The sequence below is a fragment of the Crotalus tigris genome, unplaced genomic scaffold, assembly GCF_016545835.1.
Source record: "Crotalus tigris isolate CLP2741 ecotype Arizona unplaced genomic scaffold, ASM1654583v1 scf7180000017536.10889498, whole genome shotgun sequence".
NCBI classification, from domain to species: Eukaryota; Metazoa; Chordata; class Lepidosauria; order Squamata; family Viperidae; genus Crotalus; species Crotalus tigris.
In genome coordinates, this window is record NW_024096460.1 from 276,981 (window position 1) to 297,030 (window position 20,050).

The window sequence follows — 20,050 nt, forward strand, 5'->3', positions numbered from 1 at the left end:
AGTGATGTTAAAAGGGGACTTTAATTTTAAAGACAGAGGAACTCTTTTCCTTCACTGCCCTTGCTCCATTATGCCAATATAGGGTTGCTGTCACTGCAGTAAGAAAATGACATGCAAAACCTTATAAGCATTGATGCTTCTGTGCCGATGTAAAGTTAAAACTTATCCAGATATTTTCTCAGCATATGGAACTGGTCCAAATTATTGTATTGCATTAGACAAAGACAAAAGACTCATCAGATACTGGGTTGAAAGTGCAATTGCACCTTTGCTTAATAGTGCTGAAAGAGAGAATGCACCACTGTATCTACAGGGTGAAAGCAAAGTAATAGCTAAGGGGGTTCAAGGTAGGCCACCTCTTAATCTTATTTCTTAAATAAGGTCCTCGGGCTTAGTGCTAGCTCTGTACACCCAGACTGAAGAAAAATTGCATGATAAAAATGTGTGATATGTACTTAGGATGTTATGCTTTTCTTCTTTCATGGACTTAAATATTTCTTGGTTGTATGATAAACAACAACACTAATCTCAGACCATTGTCTTATCTGGAAAATCTATTCTTACTGGATAATTGGATATCAATTGCACATGAATCCATATTGGTGTAGTTCCAATGGATGAAAGCAATGGATGAAAACTAATCAAGAAGAAATTTCCTGACAGAACAATTAATCAGTGGAACAACCTGCCTCCAGAAATAGTGAATGCTCCAACACTGGAAGTTTTTAAGAAGAGATTGGACAACAATTTGTCTAAAATGGTAAAGGGTTTCCTGTCTGAGCAGGGGGTTGGACTAGATGACCTCCAAGGTCCCTTCCAACTCTGTTATTCTATTCTATTCTATTCTATTCCTATTCTATTCTATTCTATTCTATTCTAAGTCTAGTCTAGTCTAGTCTAAATTCTAATTTTAAAATAATTAAACAAATATTTTGTCACTCACATTTGATTTAGTCCATTCTTTGGCATCCTTTTGTTAGACACAAAAATAGTCACAAATTGAAATCCACTCTGAGTTACAAATAGAAAGGAAGTTTATTAGACTTCACATCCAAGTCTAAAAAAATAACGGTTTGCAAAGCGTGGTGGATTCAGGAAGGCAATGCAATGTAGCCAAGCACTGAACCACACCCCAAATTCCAAAATCACATATTATTATACATCCTATCGTGATGCCCCATTCCCTCCCCCATGGCCCCATTGGCTTAGGCTTTGGAGGTTACAATCTATCAGGAGCGCCTAAACAGAATACATTATACCAATAAGATCCCTCCCCTACTATCCTATATCAATTCTAGAGGAGAGATGTCTCCCATCTTCTACACCTGTTAGATCCAGTAGGGGTACCAGGCACCAAAAGGTACTTAAAAACAATTCCTAGATGGTGACTCACACTGGGCCCCATGGTAACTCCTGTTCTTCCCCCTTCCTCCACCTGAGGCTTGTATGTTCCCTATATACTCAAAGCATCTACTCAGGCAATTGATTATACAATGATAATTATAAAATATAAAATATAATTACATGATAATACTAAAAGCATATATATATTTATTTTTAAATATTCTCCCACACTTTCTTTAATGATTATATTCCACCATTTACTTGATATTATTGTACAAGTTGGCCATGGTGAGTTGGCTTCAGCAACTTGTTCCATTCCACAGCAAACTTGAATGTATACCTTCCTAATTTACAAACAGTCTTTGGATGTTGGTAATGGAATCAAGTAGAATTTTTTAAAAAGATAATATTGTCTTCTAGGAAGGATCTGAAACTAGAAGAGATAAGCAACCTCTGCTTGCACCATGCTTACAACTGCTTTGTATGACAAGTCACCACATCAATGCATTCATAGTTAACAATGGGTTTCCATCAAACATCCTCTTTTAATAATGAAGTGAAGCAACAATCCCTTTGTTGGGTAGTGTTTAAGCAAGCTACATTTTGCAGCTATCCCACCAAATGCAAAGTTAAATGAACACCAAATTGCTGTCCATTTTCCTGGCTTTCAGTGCTAATGGACATATTTTTGTGACCTTTTTCAATGCTTACAGTTTTAAAATAGTAGCAACAAAGAGAACTGCTGTTTGAAATGCAAGTGGCTGTAAACCATATATTATTTGTACATACAGCATATTCTGAAATCATTCATTTCAGTGTGTCACTAAGGCCTAATTGGTATATATTTTGGTTGACATATATTGTTCTCTTGTAAAGGTGTCAACTTCCTCAGTAACAAAAGGACTGCAGTTTGTGATATACAAATTAGGCTCCTCACCATATAATCAGGCCTATCAATTAGGATGCTATTTGCAACAAAATATGCTCAAAGTGCATGCAAGATTGATGGGTCTTTTCAGACTTTAACACTGTACTATTCATAGCAAAGTTTTTGATCAGCATCATATCAATTAAGAGACATTTGACTTGTGAAACTGATGTAGCCTGTTCAATAGAGTTTGGCAGCAAAATTCAGCTTTTGCTATCAACATTTGAAAACACCCTGACATTTCTGTAATGAAACACAGTGTTGGGGTAGTTTAGAACAAAATCTGTAATGCATCTCCTTGGTGCAGAGCTATATTCCCTAGGATTTAACATCCCAGAAATAGTAAAGGGGAACAAAAAAGGAAAGAAACCTATTAACAAAGGTCTTTTACCATCTCTACATTGCTAGGTAAAAATCATATCGAACAAGTTATTATTTGACAATATGATCTAAAAGTAAAGTTTCTATTACCTTTAAACCAAGTTCTGGCTTGTAAATACTGAACATGTTTTGGTCCCTCATAGCAAGCTGAAAATGGATATAAGCTTTTTCCTACAACGGATGTTTTAAGCTATCCTATCACCACCAGATCTCCACCCACAATTAGAACAACTATAGGTAGTCCTTGACTTACGACAATTTCTGTTGCTAAATGAAATTTGTTCCATTTTATGACTTTTCTTGCCACAGTTGTTAAGTGAAATACTGCAGTTGTTAAGTTAGTAACCTGGTTGTTAAGTGAATCTGGCTTCCCCATTGACTTTGCTTGTCAGAGGTGATCACATGACCTCAGGACACTGAAACCATCGTCAATATGAGTCAGTTGCTAGGCACCTGAATTTTGGTCATGTGATCACAGGGATGCTGTAATGGTGTGAAAAACTATCATAAGTCACTTTTTTCAATTCCGTTACAGTATAGTAACTTTGAATGGTCGCTAAATGAACTCTTGTAACTCAAGGATTACCTGTAATTGTGCTTTAATATTAGCTTGTTCCTAAGCTCGTAGTTGAAACCATAAATTATGGTTAAGTAAACACTTTCTTTGTTTAAAGCAGTGGTTCTCAACCTGTGGGTCGGGACCCCATTTGGGGTCGAATGACCATTTCATGGGGGTCACCAAACCATGCTGTCCGCCATTTTGTTCTCTTTTCCCTAGCTGTCCTACTCCCTCTTATTGGTGGCCACACCCACTTGGGGGTCACCACAACATGGGGAACTGTATTATGGGGTCACGGCATTAGAAAGGTTGAGAATCACTGGTTTAAAGGATCTGGAAACATAGTCAAACCCCTTATTTCTAAGCCATTAGTTAACATATGTGCATCCAATACAGCCTGTACTTTTGTGAGCCTGCTTCTTTTGCCCATCTATACATTTTTTACATTGATTTTCCCTTGCTGAACATTTGAGTTATAATGATATCTTACAATAATGATGCCGATTTACACATTCTTTCAATACTATATTATCAATTTCCAGATGGGGGTTCCTGAGTTGGACCTTTTCTTTTGTGTAGAAAATGGTTGTCAGTGAGTGATGGCTAAAACTACAGGTAGTCCTCGACATACAACAGTTCTATTAGTGACCGTCCAAAGTTACAACAGCACTGAAAAAAGTGACTTATGACCATTTTTCAGTTTTGACCTTTCCAGCATCCCCAAGATCATGTGATCAAAATTCAGATGCTTGGCAACCGGTTTATATTTATGACTATTGCTGTGTCCCAAGGTCACGTGATCCCCTTTTGCGATGTTCTGACAAGCAAAGTCAATGGGGGAGCCAGTTTCACTTAATAACCAGGCTAACTTATCAACTGCAGTGATTCCCTTAACAAGTGAGGCAAGAAAGGTCATAAAATGAGGCAAATTTGTTAAGTGAGACTTAAGAAATGGCTCACTTAACAACAGAAATTTTGGGCTTATTTGTGGTCGTAAGTCAAGGCCTACCTGTAGTCCCCTCAGGTTGGCAGCAATTTCTTTGGGAGTTTTTTTTTTTTTTTTTGCAGAATGCAACTCCAAACTTCTCACTTGAAGAACTGCATGTAATCTAATATTTCAACACATCTGAACCACTCAGCGGGACTTCTTCCCACAGACACCTTTTTCTGAAGAAGACAGACTGAAGTAGTCCTAGTGTGTGTGTTACCTGTGTAAAGCTTCAAAGGAAAGAATTTGAAGGGTGCATTTGTAATGCAAAACACTGTTAATAATTACAGTTTGCAGCATAGCAGATGCCATCTAATCTACCTCCCTTTTCTGACGGCAGACCATACAAATTATAGGCTGAGAAGGAAAATTTAAGTGTAAAGGTTAACAGTTTAACAGAAAGATTCAGAAACTGAAATGCTCGACAAGGTACCATGCAATCAAATGCAAAGGGGAAAAAACCCTCCCAAGTGTAATTAAGTGAGGCACTTATTTATTATTATGCTAACATCTCTTCACAAAACTTTAACATAGTTTTTTTCTCACCCCTGATGCTCTCCAAGCAAGCCAAATACAATTTTATCTCCTTTCCAATCAAAAGAACCACTCTGCTTGGGGATGACTGGAATTCGGATTGACTTCAGTCACCTTGAGGACACAAGATTGGGAAAAAAATGCTTTATCATAATACATCGCCCCAAAGGAGTTGCCCTCCAGAAGTGTGGACTTTACTAGAAAGGGGAGGCTACTGCTAAGAATTCTGGGAATTTGGACCCATACTGAAGGCACATGGATTGGAGAGGTTGATTAATTGGTGATTGGCAAGGACTGACTGATTTTTATCCAACAAGCAGATTTACTATATTATCCCTTTTAAGTGAAGTTGGGGAAAACACAGGTTTTTTGTATGTGTGTGCACAAAATAAGTTTTCAGTCAGGTCCATATATCTATCAGGCATGCATTAGCATGTGCTTTGCATGTATTTTCCATGGTATGTCTAAGTATGGTTGGTGAACATTTGCAGTGTTAAAAATCAAAGAAGTGTCTAAGTCTGAAATTTGCTGATCCTTATCTAGAAGGAATGCTGGCAGAAATTGTAGGGTCAGCTGTAGAACAGCAATTAATTAGATAATTTTAATATGAACATAAATATTTCAAATAATGCACGAAGCAAGTAGCATGACATAATTATCTGACCTCTATCAACATAGAAAAGTACTTTCATATGGAAAAATATTATATAAACTGCTGAAATATTAAAGCTGTTATTTTAAAAATAACCCCTGCTCAATACACCTTAATAGCAAAACACCTGATAAGTGCTTTGCCTATGACAAAATTCAACAGCAGGATAATAGACTATTTCTTTAAATATAGATTTTTTTTCTCAAAATGCAGTAACTCTGGAACAATCATCTGTGTAGGTAACTTCACCAAGGTGTCTTGTTTGTTAAGCATGAATAAATATAAATACAATTATGGAGAACTTTTAAGAGCAAAATCAGTCCCACTGAAATTTCTGATAAACAATGAATGAACAAACATCATTTCTACATTCTTGTTAGATACTTCTGTAATCTTCTGCTATAAAATCACAGTTGTTCTCTTTTAAAACAGATTGAAATTTCATTGTACGTGAAAATAACCTTTTTTCTTCTTGGTTTCCAGTGACCACAGCTGCCACCAGAAAAACTGGGACAATGCTCTTGTGTCAATTATTTTTAAAACAATTCTCAATATTTTACTTTTTATTTCAAAACTTCAACTAATGTATTTGGAAGTGGCGGTTATCTCATCTTTGCAGAAAGTCATCTCGTGTGAAATCTCTTTTAAATTCCTTACTTGTTGACACCTTATAGTTTTTATGCTTCCTTAAACCCAAAGACAACTGCATTTTGTCCATATATCCTCAAAGTCTCTTCTTCATCAAAGATGCCCCTGAAATCATTCATTTTCTCCAATTGAAGTAAGTGACTTCTCAGTATGTGTCAAGTTATGGCTTTCTCCTTGCACAGCAACTCTCTTACAAATGGAATTGATAAGAAATATCACAAATTTTTAAATACTTGTAAACTTCCACATGATTGTTCAAAGAGAGAAAGTTTTTAAGTAGCCCCATTCCAGACATTAATGTTCATTTTAATTTTCTAATGGTACAGTTCAAATATTATGCAATTAAGGTTTCCTTGTCTTCTTTGATTTGGTGTTGACCTTTTTCCATTTTACGTTTCTTACTAAGATAAGCTCCATAGTTCACATCTGTGTGACTGCATACAGAGCAACTTCTGCATATATTTCCAAATGTTCTTCCAACGCCAGAGCGTTCGTCTGCAAAACACAAATATTTTGCATCATATGCACCAGTTGGTTTTTAATTTTCTTCTTTTCTATGGTGGAATGGCTGGATTAACACATTAACTATTGCAACAAAAAGAATGCAGTTATTACATGTTATCATGTTCTACAGCAGTGGTTCTCAATCTTTTTAATGCCGCAACCCCCAACTGGTCGTAAGTCAAGGACTACTCAACCGGTCGTAAGCCGAGGACTACTCAACTGGTGCAGCACCGTTTGCAGAATGGGACTTTTGGCAGGCTCAGCAGGGCAGAGACAGCCTGGACAATTCCTATTGTCTTTTGAAAGCCAATAGAATTAGACTCTATTCAAGAGAGTCTATTCTATTGGCTTTCAAAAGCCAATAGAATAAAAGGGAGTAGCCCAGCTAAGGAAAAGGGGGAAAAATGGCGGACTGCGTTGTTTGGCGACCCCCGTGAAATGGTCATTCGACCCCAAATGGGGTCCCGACCCACAGGTTGAGAACCACTGTTCTACAGCCTTGTTTCTCAACCTCATGGCCTTTAAGATGGGTAAATTTCAGCATAATTGATGGTGAATACCGATGTGGTGAAGTCCATCAGACACTTAAAGGGTCTGAGATCAAGAAGCACTGCTCTGTGGGAATTCCTTGGTAAACGATTGGATTCTGTTTCGAATATATATATTTTGGGGCCAAAAGACCTAAAGTACTACACAGGCTTAGATTTTAGTTTCTCTAAAAGGACTGCATCTCATGCTAAAAGAATGAAAGACATTCAAGTAGGTGCAATCTTCTTACCACAATTCCACAGTAGTTTGAAAAACAGACTTGTTGAAATATTGAAATAAGATTGTTGGACGTACAGGTACAATGATAGCCAGGGAAATGACTGAAGTCTGGGAAATGGGTTGTCAGTCAACAGGACTCTGGATTTACCATCAGCTTATCAGGTACTTAGGAGCCCAGGGCTTGGCAGCACAATGAAACAACAGCCAATTAACAGGGACATGAAAGGAGCCCCCAATCAGGCATCCCATGAGCAACGGTGATGTCACTGGCTAATCCTTTTAACCAGGCAACACGTTAGGTGCTTCCAACACAAACATGTACAACCAATTTGGGATCTGACTGCACAAATTAAACTATTTGGAGTCCTTCTGATATTAAATGTATCTTCACCTATATCTCCACAAGCTCAGCCAACAGCCATTGGGGGAACAGAAACTGTTTATCAATTCTTTAGGGAAGACTAAAGGACAAATACCAAAATTCTAATGTTGGAAAGCTTGATCCCTCCATACTGCTGTGAGAGGGAGAAAGTTTCATTATGTTTGTCTTTGGTGTCAGCTGCAATATTCTAAACTCTGTATGTGTGTCTATGCTGCCAGATGAATTCCATAATCAGCTTTGTTACTTATGAAATTTGAAGCTATAAAAACAAATTTATTTCTTGCAGAAACAGTTCTAATTTATCATTAAAACTAGCTAGTCTCGATTTTTTTCAATATATCCAGCCACGGGCAGAAATATTTCATCTGCTATTTTATACTCATCTTGTGGAGTTAGAATATGATCGCTTATTATCATTGTTCTGCTTAAAGTTGAGCACACTTGAATGCTAAACATTCGGGTTACAAATTTAAATCAATCAATTCCTTTAGCAACTTTGTGGTACAGCTTATAGACTGGGGTGGGCAACTATGATCCCTTTATTGTGGACTTCAACTCTAGGATCTGGGTATTCTGAGTGTTGAAGTTCACAGGTCATAAGTCACAGTTGCCCATCCCTGTTATAGACTGATGTACGCATTAGTTTTTTCTGCTGCATGCTCTCAGTTACTCACCTCTACTTTCCAGCTCTGATTTATATTTCTTGAAGCATAACATCCCCCATCCACAGCTCTGCCTTTGCTGGCTAGAATTATAGCAATTTTGAAGGCCAAAAGTGCTTTGGCACAGGTAGGAAGACTCATGTTGTAACTTCTTCAACCAAGGGATCTTTCTCTGAGATTCTCCTGCAGCTGCAGGAGAGGCCTCCATATACTTTCCCCTTGAACAGAATAGAACTGGAAGAGACCTTGGAAGTCTTCTAGTCCAGCCTCCTGCTCAAGCAGGAGGACCTACATCATATAGTCTTAGAAAAGACTGCAGTTACTTTAAGAAAATAGCAATAAATCAAAGTTTCTCAAACTTGACAACTTTAAGATGTGTGAACCAACTTCTAGAATTCCCCAGCCATGCTGGCTAGGGAATTCTGGGAGTTGAGGTTCCCACTTCTTAAGTTGCCAAATTTGAGAAATACTGCAATAGATACTGCATAAGCATTTCGCCAGGCTCTGAAAACCATTTGTTTTCTAGGAACTCACTACTCTAGCCAGCATAAACCTGTGCTGATCTGGATGATAGATGTGCCCCAGCATATCTGGAGAAAGTTGCAGTAGACAATGTTTAAAATCACCAAGCTGTAAAGAAGCATGGAAAAACACTGCGTCTATTCTTCCTTTAAACCAAAGTTGGGACAGACTTGTCTATTAAAAGGAAAGTGAGTTTGGCCAATAGCTGAGTGCCCCATCATGGTTTCAAAGAATAAAATCTGAACCCTTACGTGGAATATGGCCAGTGTACTTGGGCATCATTCCTTCAGGTCTATAGAATCTCTGGTGGTGTGATTCTTTGGTTACAGGCACTTCTTTCCTAAAATAGAATAGAATAAAACGTATATCAATATTCTAGCAGTTCTTGCCATTTTCCAACTTTTTTGGCTCTTGTTATGCACCCTGTTGGATCTTCTCATAATTCTCCTAATAGTTTTCTTCTCATACTAATTACTTTTTATTTTTAAAAAACAAAAATCCAAATTCATGTCAGGCTGTCACCATTTATTCCTAGAGCTTTTAATAGTTATCTGGCACAAATAATCACCCATGCAGAGACAAAATAGCTTTACTCCTACTGAATTTCTTGCCTTAATAATAAATAACAACAAACACTGGTTTGGCTAGGCTTGGTTGCCAGAAATATTTGGCTTTCTTACTATTACAGCTGAGGGTGAGAGGCAGGAAACTCTATATTGATTTAATTTAATTTAATTATTTAATTTAATTTAATTATTTATTTTTGCCTTTGAGTCAGTCTTGACTCCCAGTGACCATCTGGACAGGTTCTTAAAAGTTTTCTTGGCAACGCTTTTGGAAGAGGTTACCATTGCTTTCTTTCTAGGACCAAGAGAGAATGACTGGCCCAGAATCATCCCTCTGAGTTCACGCCAAATGTAGGATTAGGGCTCACAGTCTCTGGGTTTCTAGTCTGGGGCCTTAACTACTACACCACTATTAGGATAATAATAGACCATTACAAAAGACCAATCCTTGTTCCATTTTAAGTCCATTTGTGGCTTTAAAGGTTCATTACTTATGCAATTTATATATTTATTAACATTATATTTCCAAACGATTCCTGATCCATTAACAAATACAGTTCTGTAATATAACATCAACATTCTCTCAAGAAAGAACAGCAATGTATACCATTTGATCATCTCAATGTGAACTTACGTGAAATCTTGTTTGCCTCCATCCAATGAGTTTTTAAAATCTCGGTAGCAGTTTTCTGCCATCACATGATAGCGTACTCCATGACCAAATTCGGTGACCTTGGATCTAGGCACAAAGCCACCCCAGCCTGGTATGGGTGGTTCAAGGAGGCTTCTTTTGGTCTCCACAGGCCCTGTAACATGGTCAAAAGAAGAAGTATTGTTAAGCTAATGGAGGCTGAAGCTAAAGGAGGCTGACATGGATTCCAAATGGTACAGGGGAAAAAATGTAAATCAGGTCCAACATTAACCATAGTTGAAAAAACAGATCCAAGTTTTGGCATATTCCCTAGAATTTCAATAAGTCTTCCCTTAAATAGTTTACTAAGAACCTACCATATAGCAGGGGTGGCTCATCCTTGCCCCAATATCTACCCAAGTCATTTACATGGCACATTTTTTTCCAGTCAGAGATGAAAAGCAGCAGATTTGAAGAAATTCTACATTTTGCAGAACTTAAAATAATTCTTTAGAAAATCTTCCCAATGCTCCAGTTCTCTGAACTCAAAGTCCCAATATTTTCGGTAAAGGATAATTTCTCGCCTCATCACCTGCAGGACCATCTCCTCTGAATTGAATCTGCCTGTGCAACTCAGACCAAGCAAAAAGTGTGTGAATTCTCTTCCCCCAAGATTCTAAAGGCACACAAGCCGAACAGTATTACATCTCCTGCATTCTCAAATAGTATTCTCCATGAGGCCAGGCCGATTCCCATTTTCTTGTCATTCTGGAAAGCCATTAATGTTTTATTGATGTAAGCTGCCTAGATTTGTTACAAGTGGCTGGCACACATCTTGTAAAAATAAATATATATTGGTTGGGGAAATTTATGGAGGTGTCTACCAATCTGAAAACTGCTAGCATGGGGAAGGCTGCTGTAGAGAGTTAGGAAAATGGTCTTGACAGAAATATTCAGGAATTGTTACCTAGGCAAAAGCAGGTGAAAAATTCTTAAGATAACATTCAGAAGTGGCTCAGGCAGAGACTTTCCTAATTTACGGGAGTATAAGAAAGAGAAGGTATAGCATTATCAGATAGGGAATTCTGATAATTCTGTTATTATAGTTAATCTCAAGAAAAGTAGCATTAGTCTTCCTATGTAGTTGGCTTTCTGGTCTGGTCTACCTAGTAGAGCTAACATCTACTAGACCTTTGCAGCTTGGTGGCCCGGCTGGAGGGGGAAGAGGGGAACCAGGCTTCATGAGTGGTGGGCTGGTGAGTGGGCGCGCACACACATGCAGCTCCACTTATGCAAAAAAGAAGCCTTTGGGATACAGTTTCACACTCCTTCAGGGTTCTCCAGACCAAAAGCTTTTGCAAAGGGATGGAAGGCCTGAAGCAGCGCAAGATCGCTCCCCTGAAACATTTTGTCTGTTTGCAAAAACTTCTAGTGCAGAGAAGAGAAACCTTTGGGGGGGGGGTCTCATGCTCCTTCAGACTTACCAAGGCCGCCCAATGCTCCAAAAGCAGATCAGGTGTCCAGCTCAGGCAGCTTTGATGAGTCAGCGAACCTGAGCAGGGTGTGCTCATGCCACTCAGACTTGGCGGCTTGGCTTGGCAGCCCAGCTGGGTGGGAGAGGGGAACTGGGCTGTGTAAGTAGCAGACCAGCACACACATGCGTGCACGCAGTTCCACTCACACATGAGAGAAGTCTTTGGGGCACTGCTTGTGCAAGTGGAGCTATGCACTTGCACCAGCCTACCTCTATGCCGCCCAGTTCTGAATAGACCATGGCCCGGTAGTGGGCTACAACCCGGAGGTTGGAGACCTCTGTAGTAGAGTCTTTGATCTCTTAGAACAGTCCAAGAACTAAGGATGCCTAATGACCACAGAGTATTCATGGACTGATGACTGATTATAGTAAAAGTGGGAAATGTGATAGGAGAGGAATGAAATACTCTGAACAGAAAAACTCACCCTAAAAGTATGCCTCACTTATAAAAATCAAATAATATATGTAGTAGAACCTCAATTGTGGAAAATTCTAAATTTGCAGAGTATTTTTTCTAGTTCTCCAGCTGAGCTTTTTAGAGGACACAAAGCAAGTTCACATAGAATCACAGTGAGAAGCCAATACATGTTTCTCCTATGTGAAATAGCAAGGTTATTAGAGCCCTTTGTCATGTTTTATCTTTCCAGTCTTGCATATGAAAAATAAAACACCAAAGGACTTGACATGGGAGAAATACTCCTCAAACCCCTCCCCCAATGAGAGAATTGCTATTATCCTGTTCTTCATTACAATTCATCAAAGAGACTTTTCCTTCCCATCCAGTGCCTGCCTCAGTTGTGGGTAACACAAGTCCCTTCAGTAGAGCAAAAAGAGAAAAAAAATCCTACAGAATTTGGTATCTCTGATGATAAAACACCAAGCTTTGTCATTTAGCCTTAAGCTTCGGTATTTGGGGAAAATAAAATGAACAAAGAGCATTGTTTTTGCCACTATTTCTTGTAGTAAAGAGGTCTTTCCTACTGAAGCTTCTAGAATGCAAAATTCTAGTTGGAATGAAGAAAGCAGGAAATACGTCCAAAAGCCAAGAGCTCAAATGTTATTTTTTCCCCATGTTCTCCTGGAAAGAAACCAGAAACAAAACTGAGTTTGCGAAATATGAGTACTTTGGGGAAGATAATCAATGCTATTATATACTGAGAATATGCCAATCAGAAACAGAGCAGATGATATCAGTGGCAGCATTAGCAATATGCAGCTTCCTTTAAGGCAAAGGACACTTCCATTGGGAGACATTTCACAGAACTTTCCCTTCCTGATCCTTCATAAACCATTATAAAGGTAACCTTCAATCATCTTAATTTGGACTAGTAGTAGGCATTCTCTCTACCACTCCCATATTACAAATTCTAGGGTATCAAAAATAATCCATTGGATTTGGGAGGGTAATCAATTCAAATGAATATATTCAAATAAATTAATAACCTGGTCCCTACTCCACGTAAAAATAAAGAAATAGCTAGGGCCCTGCCCATCCACAGTTTCAGTATGTATTGCATGCATGTGTCTATTTGCAAGACGAGAATCTAGTGTGATGGAAGAAACCATCCTGCAGTGAAACCATCATTTCTTCTCCTTCTATTAAAAACTTCTGCTAGTGATAATTCTAGAAGGAAAACATGAAAGCATGTTTTTTACAATGCCTCTAATCCAGATTATGCATAGCCTCTGGATTTGTACAGGCACAACTCAGAAAAAGAATTAAGACCTTGTAGACCAGTGGGTCGGGACCCCATTTGGGGTCGAACGACCATTTCACGGGGGTCGCCAAACAAGGCTGTCCGCCATTTTTCTCCCTTTTCTTTGGCCAAGTTCCTGGCACACGGTGATGTATAAGTGGTTGGGGGTCACGACAACATGGGGAACTGTATTATGGGGTCGCGGCATTAGAAAGGTTGAGAACCACTGTTGTAGACCGTTAAAACTATTCATCTAAGCAGTAAAAAGAAATCAGTTTGGATACATTGCTACAGAGGCTGTCAATCTAAAGTTAAGACAGGGTTTGCTTATAACATTGGCTCTATTACTTTGCTAGCAGAAAGGCTGAACATAAATGCTTGCTTGTTCCCGAGAGCTCAGATGCAGTGAAGCAAGAACAAAGCTAATAAAACAGGCCATCTCAAACCCAATATTGCAAAAAGGACAAAAAAGTGTGATTTCAATCCCTGAAACAAGTAATGCCAGGAAGACAAACAGATCCAAAGATGATTCAGAGTCATGTAAAAAGCAACTTTTGGGGGGCTTTGAACAAAGCCCCTAAACCAAGACAGTGTACAATAAAAAGTATATTAAAGACACTATACCCTGAAATTAAATTCTGTATTTTATTTTTATATTTTGATAAAGTTGTAAGACTAATCAATTAATAAACTATCTATTAAGAACACAATTCACACCCTGATTTGTATTCCCTGTACTTAATCAGCAACTGAAAGAAAATTTTGACAAATTAATTTATCTATTTAAAGGTTACTTGTAAGGCTGGCTTAAAAATATTCTTTCTTACAATCTTTTTGTTCCAATGTATCTTCATTCTGTACACTTCAACTCATCTAAATATCTGACTTCATAATCTTCATCTTTTATTGTAAAGTCATGATTACATTATTCATTGATAGTGCAAGAAACATTCCCTTTGGCATGGTTATGTTTTTAAAGATTTACTGTCTTATAGTTTAGTTCATTTCCAATTTGAAGACTCTAGGTGTCCAGATCATAAAATACAACTGAATCAAAAGAATATCCATAGAATGCCTAATCTGTATCCTGGAGCAATAACTCAAATACTATGAATGTCCATTGTGCTTTTTGATTCTTTTAGCTTTTTCATTTCTACCAAGTTGCATCTTCTAAGGGTTAGCCTATTTTTAAAATGAGAATACTTCTTCTCCTATTTGACCTCACTTTTCAAGTGATAATTTAATTTAAATATTGTTTTGGTCCAAATTATATATTACTTACTGTTTACTGTGGCTTGCTGTTACACTTGAATTGTATCACATCTTAAATATTCAATACTGCCAGATATGTTTGTCTACCTAAACATAAGCTATTGCTAGATGTTTTTCAGAGAAAAGTCCTTTAACAAAGACTCCCAACAGCCTTTCAGCCATTTCCACAACAACCAAATATTCTGGATTCTGCTGTACTCAAAACAACTAAAGATGCAATTATTTGTCAATACTGTTAAAGTACAATGGCAATAAAAGGGATTTAAGTAAATTCAAGTTATTATAAATTATGTATACTGTACCCAGCACATTGGGATGATGTTTGTAATTATAGTCATCAAGTACATTTAATATTTCTTCATTAGTGCAAATAGGCGGTAGCTGTGGCACGGTGGCTGCTGTATGCCTCAGTTCAGCTATCTGGTCATTGTTTCTCTCTGTAATATCACGAAAGGTCTTAACACACCACACAGAATCATTTCCAAAGCTAGTTCCAACACGATAGAATCTGAGAGGGATGTATCCTACAAAAAGCAAAGAAATGTAGTCAGGCGCCATTCAGAAACCTTCAAAATAGGATAGCTTAGGATTTTTCATTAAGTCAATTGTTTATGTATATATAGGACAGGGGTCCCCAAAATTGGCAGCTTTAAGAGTTGTGGATTTCAACTCCCAGAATTCCTCAACAGCATATCAAAGTTGCCTGGCTGGGAAACAATGATCTAATCCAACACTTAAAAGCAGAGATCTTGTACTATTACTTCCCTAACCAATGGCCATCCATCCTGTTTAAGGAGTTCATATCTTTGGAAGCAGCTACTTCATTATAACCTCATTAGTTAATTAGAGTGTCCATCATAAAACCAAAGTTTTATTACCTGCATTCACAAAGGTGTGCCAGATAGATTATTTATTGGGTTATAAAACAGAATGTTTAGTTCTGGGGCTATATCTTTCAAAAGTATATTATTCTGCCATCTCTTGCCAGGTGATTAATTTATATTCATAACATTTGATCATTATACTTCTCCCACCCATCCCTATAATATAAATTATTATACCTAGCACAAGGCAACGATTAAAGTCTGGCGTGCATGTCACTAAGGAAAGGAAGATTGGGGATCTTTATATTTGCCCTGAACTACAGATATGAAAATGAAAACAAAGGAGATAGACTTCACCTTGAAATATCATATGAAACTCTCAGCAAAGAAAGAGGCCAAAGAAGAATATGATATTGATGGTATTTCCAGAAGACATATTAAAGATTAGTGCTTCCCAACTAAATTATCTCCAGAAATAGTACCACTGCCCCTGTATTAACTGCAGATCAGGATGATTACGAATCCTTGGAAACAGAGAGTCAGTTCATGTGGAAGACATCAATTTAGGGACTGCTACCTTACTATTTCTTTACAGACATTGGTTCATCCACAACCTGAGCATTTAAACAACTCTGGGTACAGGTGGTGCACGGAACCTAGTTTTAATCCAGAAAGAACATATTCCAATGCAAGCTAGTGTCCAGATTACCAAATTAGCTAGAGCAGGGCTTTTCAACCTTTTCACCCATTGTACCACTTTTAGGATATGGCAACATCCGAGTAGTGACTGTTCGAAGTTATAATGGCACTGAAAAAAGTGCCCCCCAAGCCACAGCCGAGCAAGACACCTGCCTGCCCACCCAGCGGCATTCTTCCTCCTGTCCAAGGTTTTCATTGTTGTAAGCATTTCTGTTGAGAATTGGCAGCGGGGGTGGGGTGGGAGGTGTTTAGTTTTTATTACCCCCGTCTGCTGGGTGCTTGCAGCAGATTTTGGTCACTTCACATGACTCTGGGACACTGTGACCGTCATAAATATAAATCAGTTGCCAAGGATCTGAATGTAATCACAAAACCCTGGAGATGCTGCAACATTCCAGCTGATCGGCGCTTCTTTTGGGCTCGGCAGCTGGAGCCTGGAGCTGATCCTGGCGCTTCCGCTGAGCCCTGATAGCCCTGCACTCCAGCCATCTCTTGCTCAGGCTTTTGCGGTGCTGCCACCATTCAGCTCATTCCCCTCGCCCACTACCACTTTTCTAGGATGGTCGCGTACCACCTGCTAGGTGCCAATGTACCACAGGTGGTACCCATACCACTGGTTGAAAAGCCTTGAGCTAGAGCACATAAAAGACTCCAATGTTGTAGCTAAATCATGACACATACAAAGTAGCAGTGAGTATCTTCAGTTTGATAAGTGACAATAATTCCAGATCCATTTCAATCATCTATGATTGGACCAGAGCTAGCTAACAGCTCTTTGCCTTTCAGTGAATAGTGAAATTGGATCACTGTTTCAGAGAGATTTCCTTACCAGATTACTCAATGCCTTCAACATAGCAGAGCTTCTAATGTACTGGAAAAGTTCTTAAAATCTCAGGGAGATATCCAGAGATATATCTGCTTTGAAAATAACTCATGTTGAATATCAGTGGTTGACCACAGGAAATATTTTATGACATTTTGTATTATGTCATAAAATACTTTATGACAATGATGGTGAACCTATGGCACGAGTGCCAGAGGTGGCACTCAGAGCCCTCTCTGTGGGCATGCACACCGTGGCCCCAGCCCCACAGCCCCCTCCTCACCAGCAGCCCCCTGGAAGAGAGTTGTTCCTGGGTGCGGCCCACGTGGAGCAGCACAGCCAACCACATGGCAGCTGGGTAGCAGAGACAAGACTCCACCCTCACGCCCCATTGTGTGCAGATGATGCTGCGGGGCACGAGCAGAGGGCATGGCCACCATGGTGCTGCAGGGCCGCCTGGGCGATCTGCGGCAGACCATGAAGGCAGTGGTGGGGACAGAGCAGAGTGGGGGTGGGCCAGTTTTGGGGCACTCGGTCTCTAAAAGGTTCGCCATCACTGCTTTATGATAATTATGTCACATTTGCCAAATTTCACTTCAAGTCATGGTTCCCAGATTTTAGATACATTCTGTAAGTTAGCCATTTTTGTCATACCTTTGTTGAAAAAGTTTTGCCTTTTGATACACTCTTTCGCCCAGTTAAAGGTTCCAAGGAACAAGAACTTTAGCAGTATATAGATAAAACGCTACTGGTTAAACATAATATCCTTTCATACGATCATGTAAAGCTTTCTTTTTAGCTTTAGAATACTAATAAAAGTTATAATCTCATTTGTTATTGGTACATCAATGTATTAAACAGTAACAAAGAGATTGAGCTGAGAAAGTTGATCATTGGCTTCCTCTTTATCTGGACATTGCAATCCTTGTCAAGTTAATGACCAAGAAGTAGCCAAAGCTGTAAACTGTTACCTGTGTATCCTGGTATCAACGGATGATATTCATCTACTTGCCGCCGAAATGCTGTCATGCTTTTTCCAGCTACAATGACAGAAAGCAAATGCTCACTGTGGCATCCACACTTTAATATGACTAAGCCTTTAAATGGCCAGTTTACTTAAAACATATTGACTTCCAGTTTGTCAAACTCTTCACAGTCAATCACTTCTGCATCTTAATGTCATGAAGACCATCCACATGGATATAGGCACCAATTATGAGAAAGAAGCCTTCCAAAGCAGATTCAAAACAGCTCAGGAAGGACAGCAAATGTCAGAGATAAGAAAACCCTCCCTAGAACCATGGTAACAAGGACCTACTATCCTTCATATAAAAGAAGTGTTTGTGTAATTTCTTAAGGACACAGGCACCCTCAAGTCAAACCCAGTTCCTGTTGACTACTACATCCATGTTGCTTTTTTTTTTTTTTTTTGGCAGCATTACAGAAGTGATTTTGCCTTTTTATAGGACATTATTTTTCAACTGTCCAGTTAAACCAAAAGCCCTGGAACTTCTAGAGAGGTGTTTTGTTTTGTTTTGTTTTGTTTCCATCCAAGCAAACACAGACCCCTTAGCTTACAAAAGCAGTCAAGGGGAACTAGGAGCTATCCAGAACCAGCCCACAAAACACAAAACCCAACTTTCCAGGATTTGGTCCCATGTTATCTGGTAGTCATTTTCTGTCTTTAAATGTGGCAAACTGTTAACTAAATGGTCATACATAGCTTCTGGTAAGCAAATTCTCCTTCAACCTCACCATTTTAAAAGCTAACAAAGCTCTTCAGATCACTACAATCACCCATATCTCCCACTAGCCTTCAGCTGCCAGCCTTCAGCTGCCCAGGTTTTATTGGCTTCTGCTGCTTTCCCATAACTTTCTTTTGTGCAGAATATTAGAAGAGAGAAAAACGGTGAGAAAAAATAACCAGGCTTGAGGTCTACTCTAAGAAGCGCAATTCCGCAAAAGCAAACTTGCGAGTCGGAGAAAGAAAAACAATTAACGCCTTCGGTTAGTAAGTGTTGTAAGCGGAAAAGAGGTAGTGCGACCACCCTCCCGATTTCAGTTTTGCAAAGAACCCGCCAGGCATAAGGAGGGAATCGTTTACCACCGTAGTATCTGCCGACTACACACTCCTCCGCCGAGTCTCTCCCGCCCCTCCCAGAAGAGGTCAATATAGCCGGCTCAGTCCCACGGCATTATGACCTCAGTCGGCACGATCTTTACAACGGGCGGGAGGGAGACTTCCGGAGTTTAATAATAATAATACTCGGGCAGAGGCGGTTTAGCCGGTGTGTGCGTAAAGGGATCGGGCAGGAAGAGAGAGGAAGAAACGCGCTTCTTTTCACTGGTCAGTTTTTCAAATTGACCGCTTGCCTTTGGGTGCTGCAACGATCCCCGAACGCTGCTCCTAAGCAAGCAGGAAAGTAGCAATATTGTTTTTTCAGACGCAATTAGTCGCCAATAGATTTGAATCTGGAGTTTTCAAAATTTTACTCCGGTAAACTAAGCTGCATCCCAGATCTGGATGAAGGCAGTGTTTCATTAAAGACTGAAGCAGGAAGAACTCGGTTTTTCAAGGATATAGCATGTCTGCACAAGAATATATTCGACGTGGATACCACCAGGGTGATGAGATTTTAGATCTACGATTCATGGTCGGCATGAAATCCACCATTATTTAGAAAGCATCAGATGACACAGCAGGTATCATGAGTGATAAACTAGTAGAGCGTTGCTTACTGGTTAGCAAGGACCATTAAACCTCATGGTGATTACTATAAATCAAAAGTTGGATTTTGTCGCTCTGATTTCAAAAACATTGTAATTTTCAGGAATGTTGGATATCAATTAGAAGAAATGTCAATTTCCAAGGGAAGTTTTCCGGAGATCAAAAATACTAAAGAATAGCTTTGCTTCTGGATTCAGGGTTGGTTCCCCCCCCCCTTTATTTGTTTCTTATATAAGGTTATTTTACAGTATTTAGTATATTTCAAAAATAAATTTGGAATATCCAATTGCAAAGATTTAATAATTAAATACTAGGCAAAGCACAACAGTGAAAAGTATCTGAAAATACTTGCAAGCTTAAAGAATAATGTATAGAATAGAACAGAAAATAACTTTTACACAAGA

General features: G+C 38.9%; 1 protein-coding gene across 1 annotated transcript; it reads right to left on the bottom strand.

Annotated features, from left to right (window-relative positions):
* Window positions 1–6,319: 6,319 nt before the first annotated feature.
* On the bottom strand, window positions 6,320–19,062 carry CUNH10orf82 (chromosome unknown C10orf82 homolog). Its single transcript, XM_039352494.1, has 6 exons — window positions 19,023–19,062; window positions 17,890–17,958; window positions 14,875–15,096; window positions 10,073–10,244; window positions 9,124–9,212; window positions 6,320–6,529 (listed from the first exon to the last, which is right to left on the bottom strand). Exons 2-6 carry the CDS (start codon window positions 17,945–17,947, stop codon window positions 6,369–6,371), a joined length of 702 nt encoding a protein of 233 aa, XP_039208428.1. The 5' UTR covers window positions 17,948–17,958; window positions 19,023–19,062; the 3' UTR covers window positions 6,320–6,368.
* Between the last annotated feature and the right edge of the window lie 988 nt (window positions 19,063–20,050).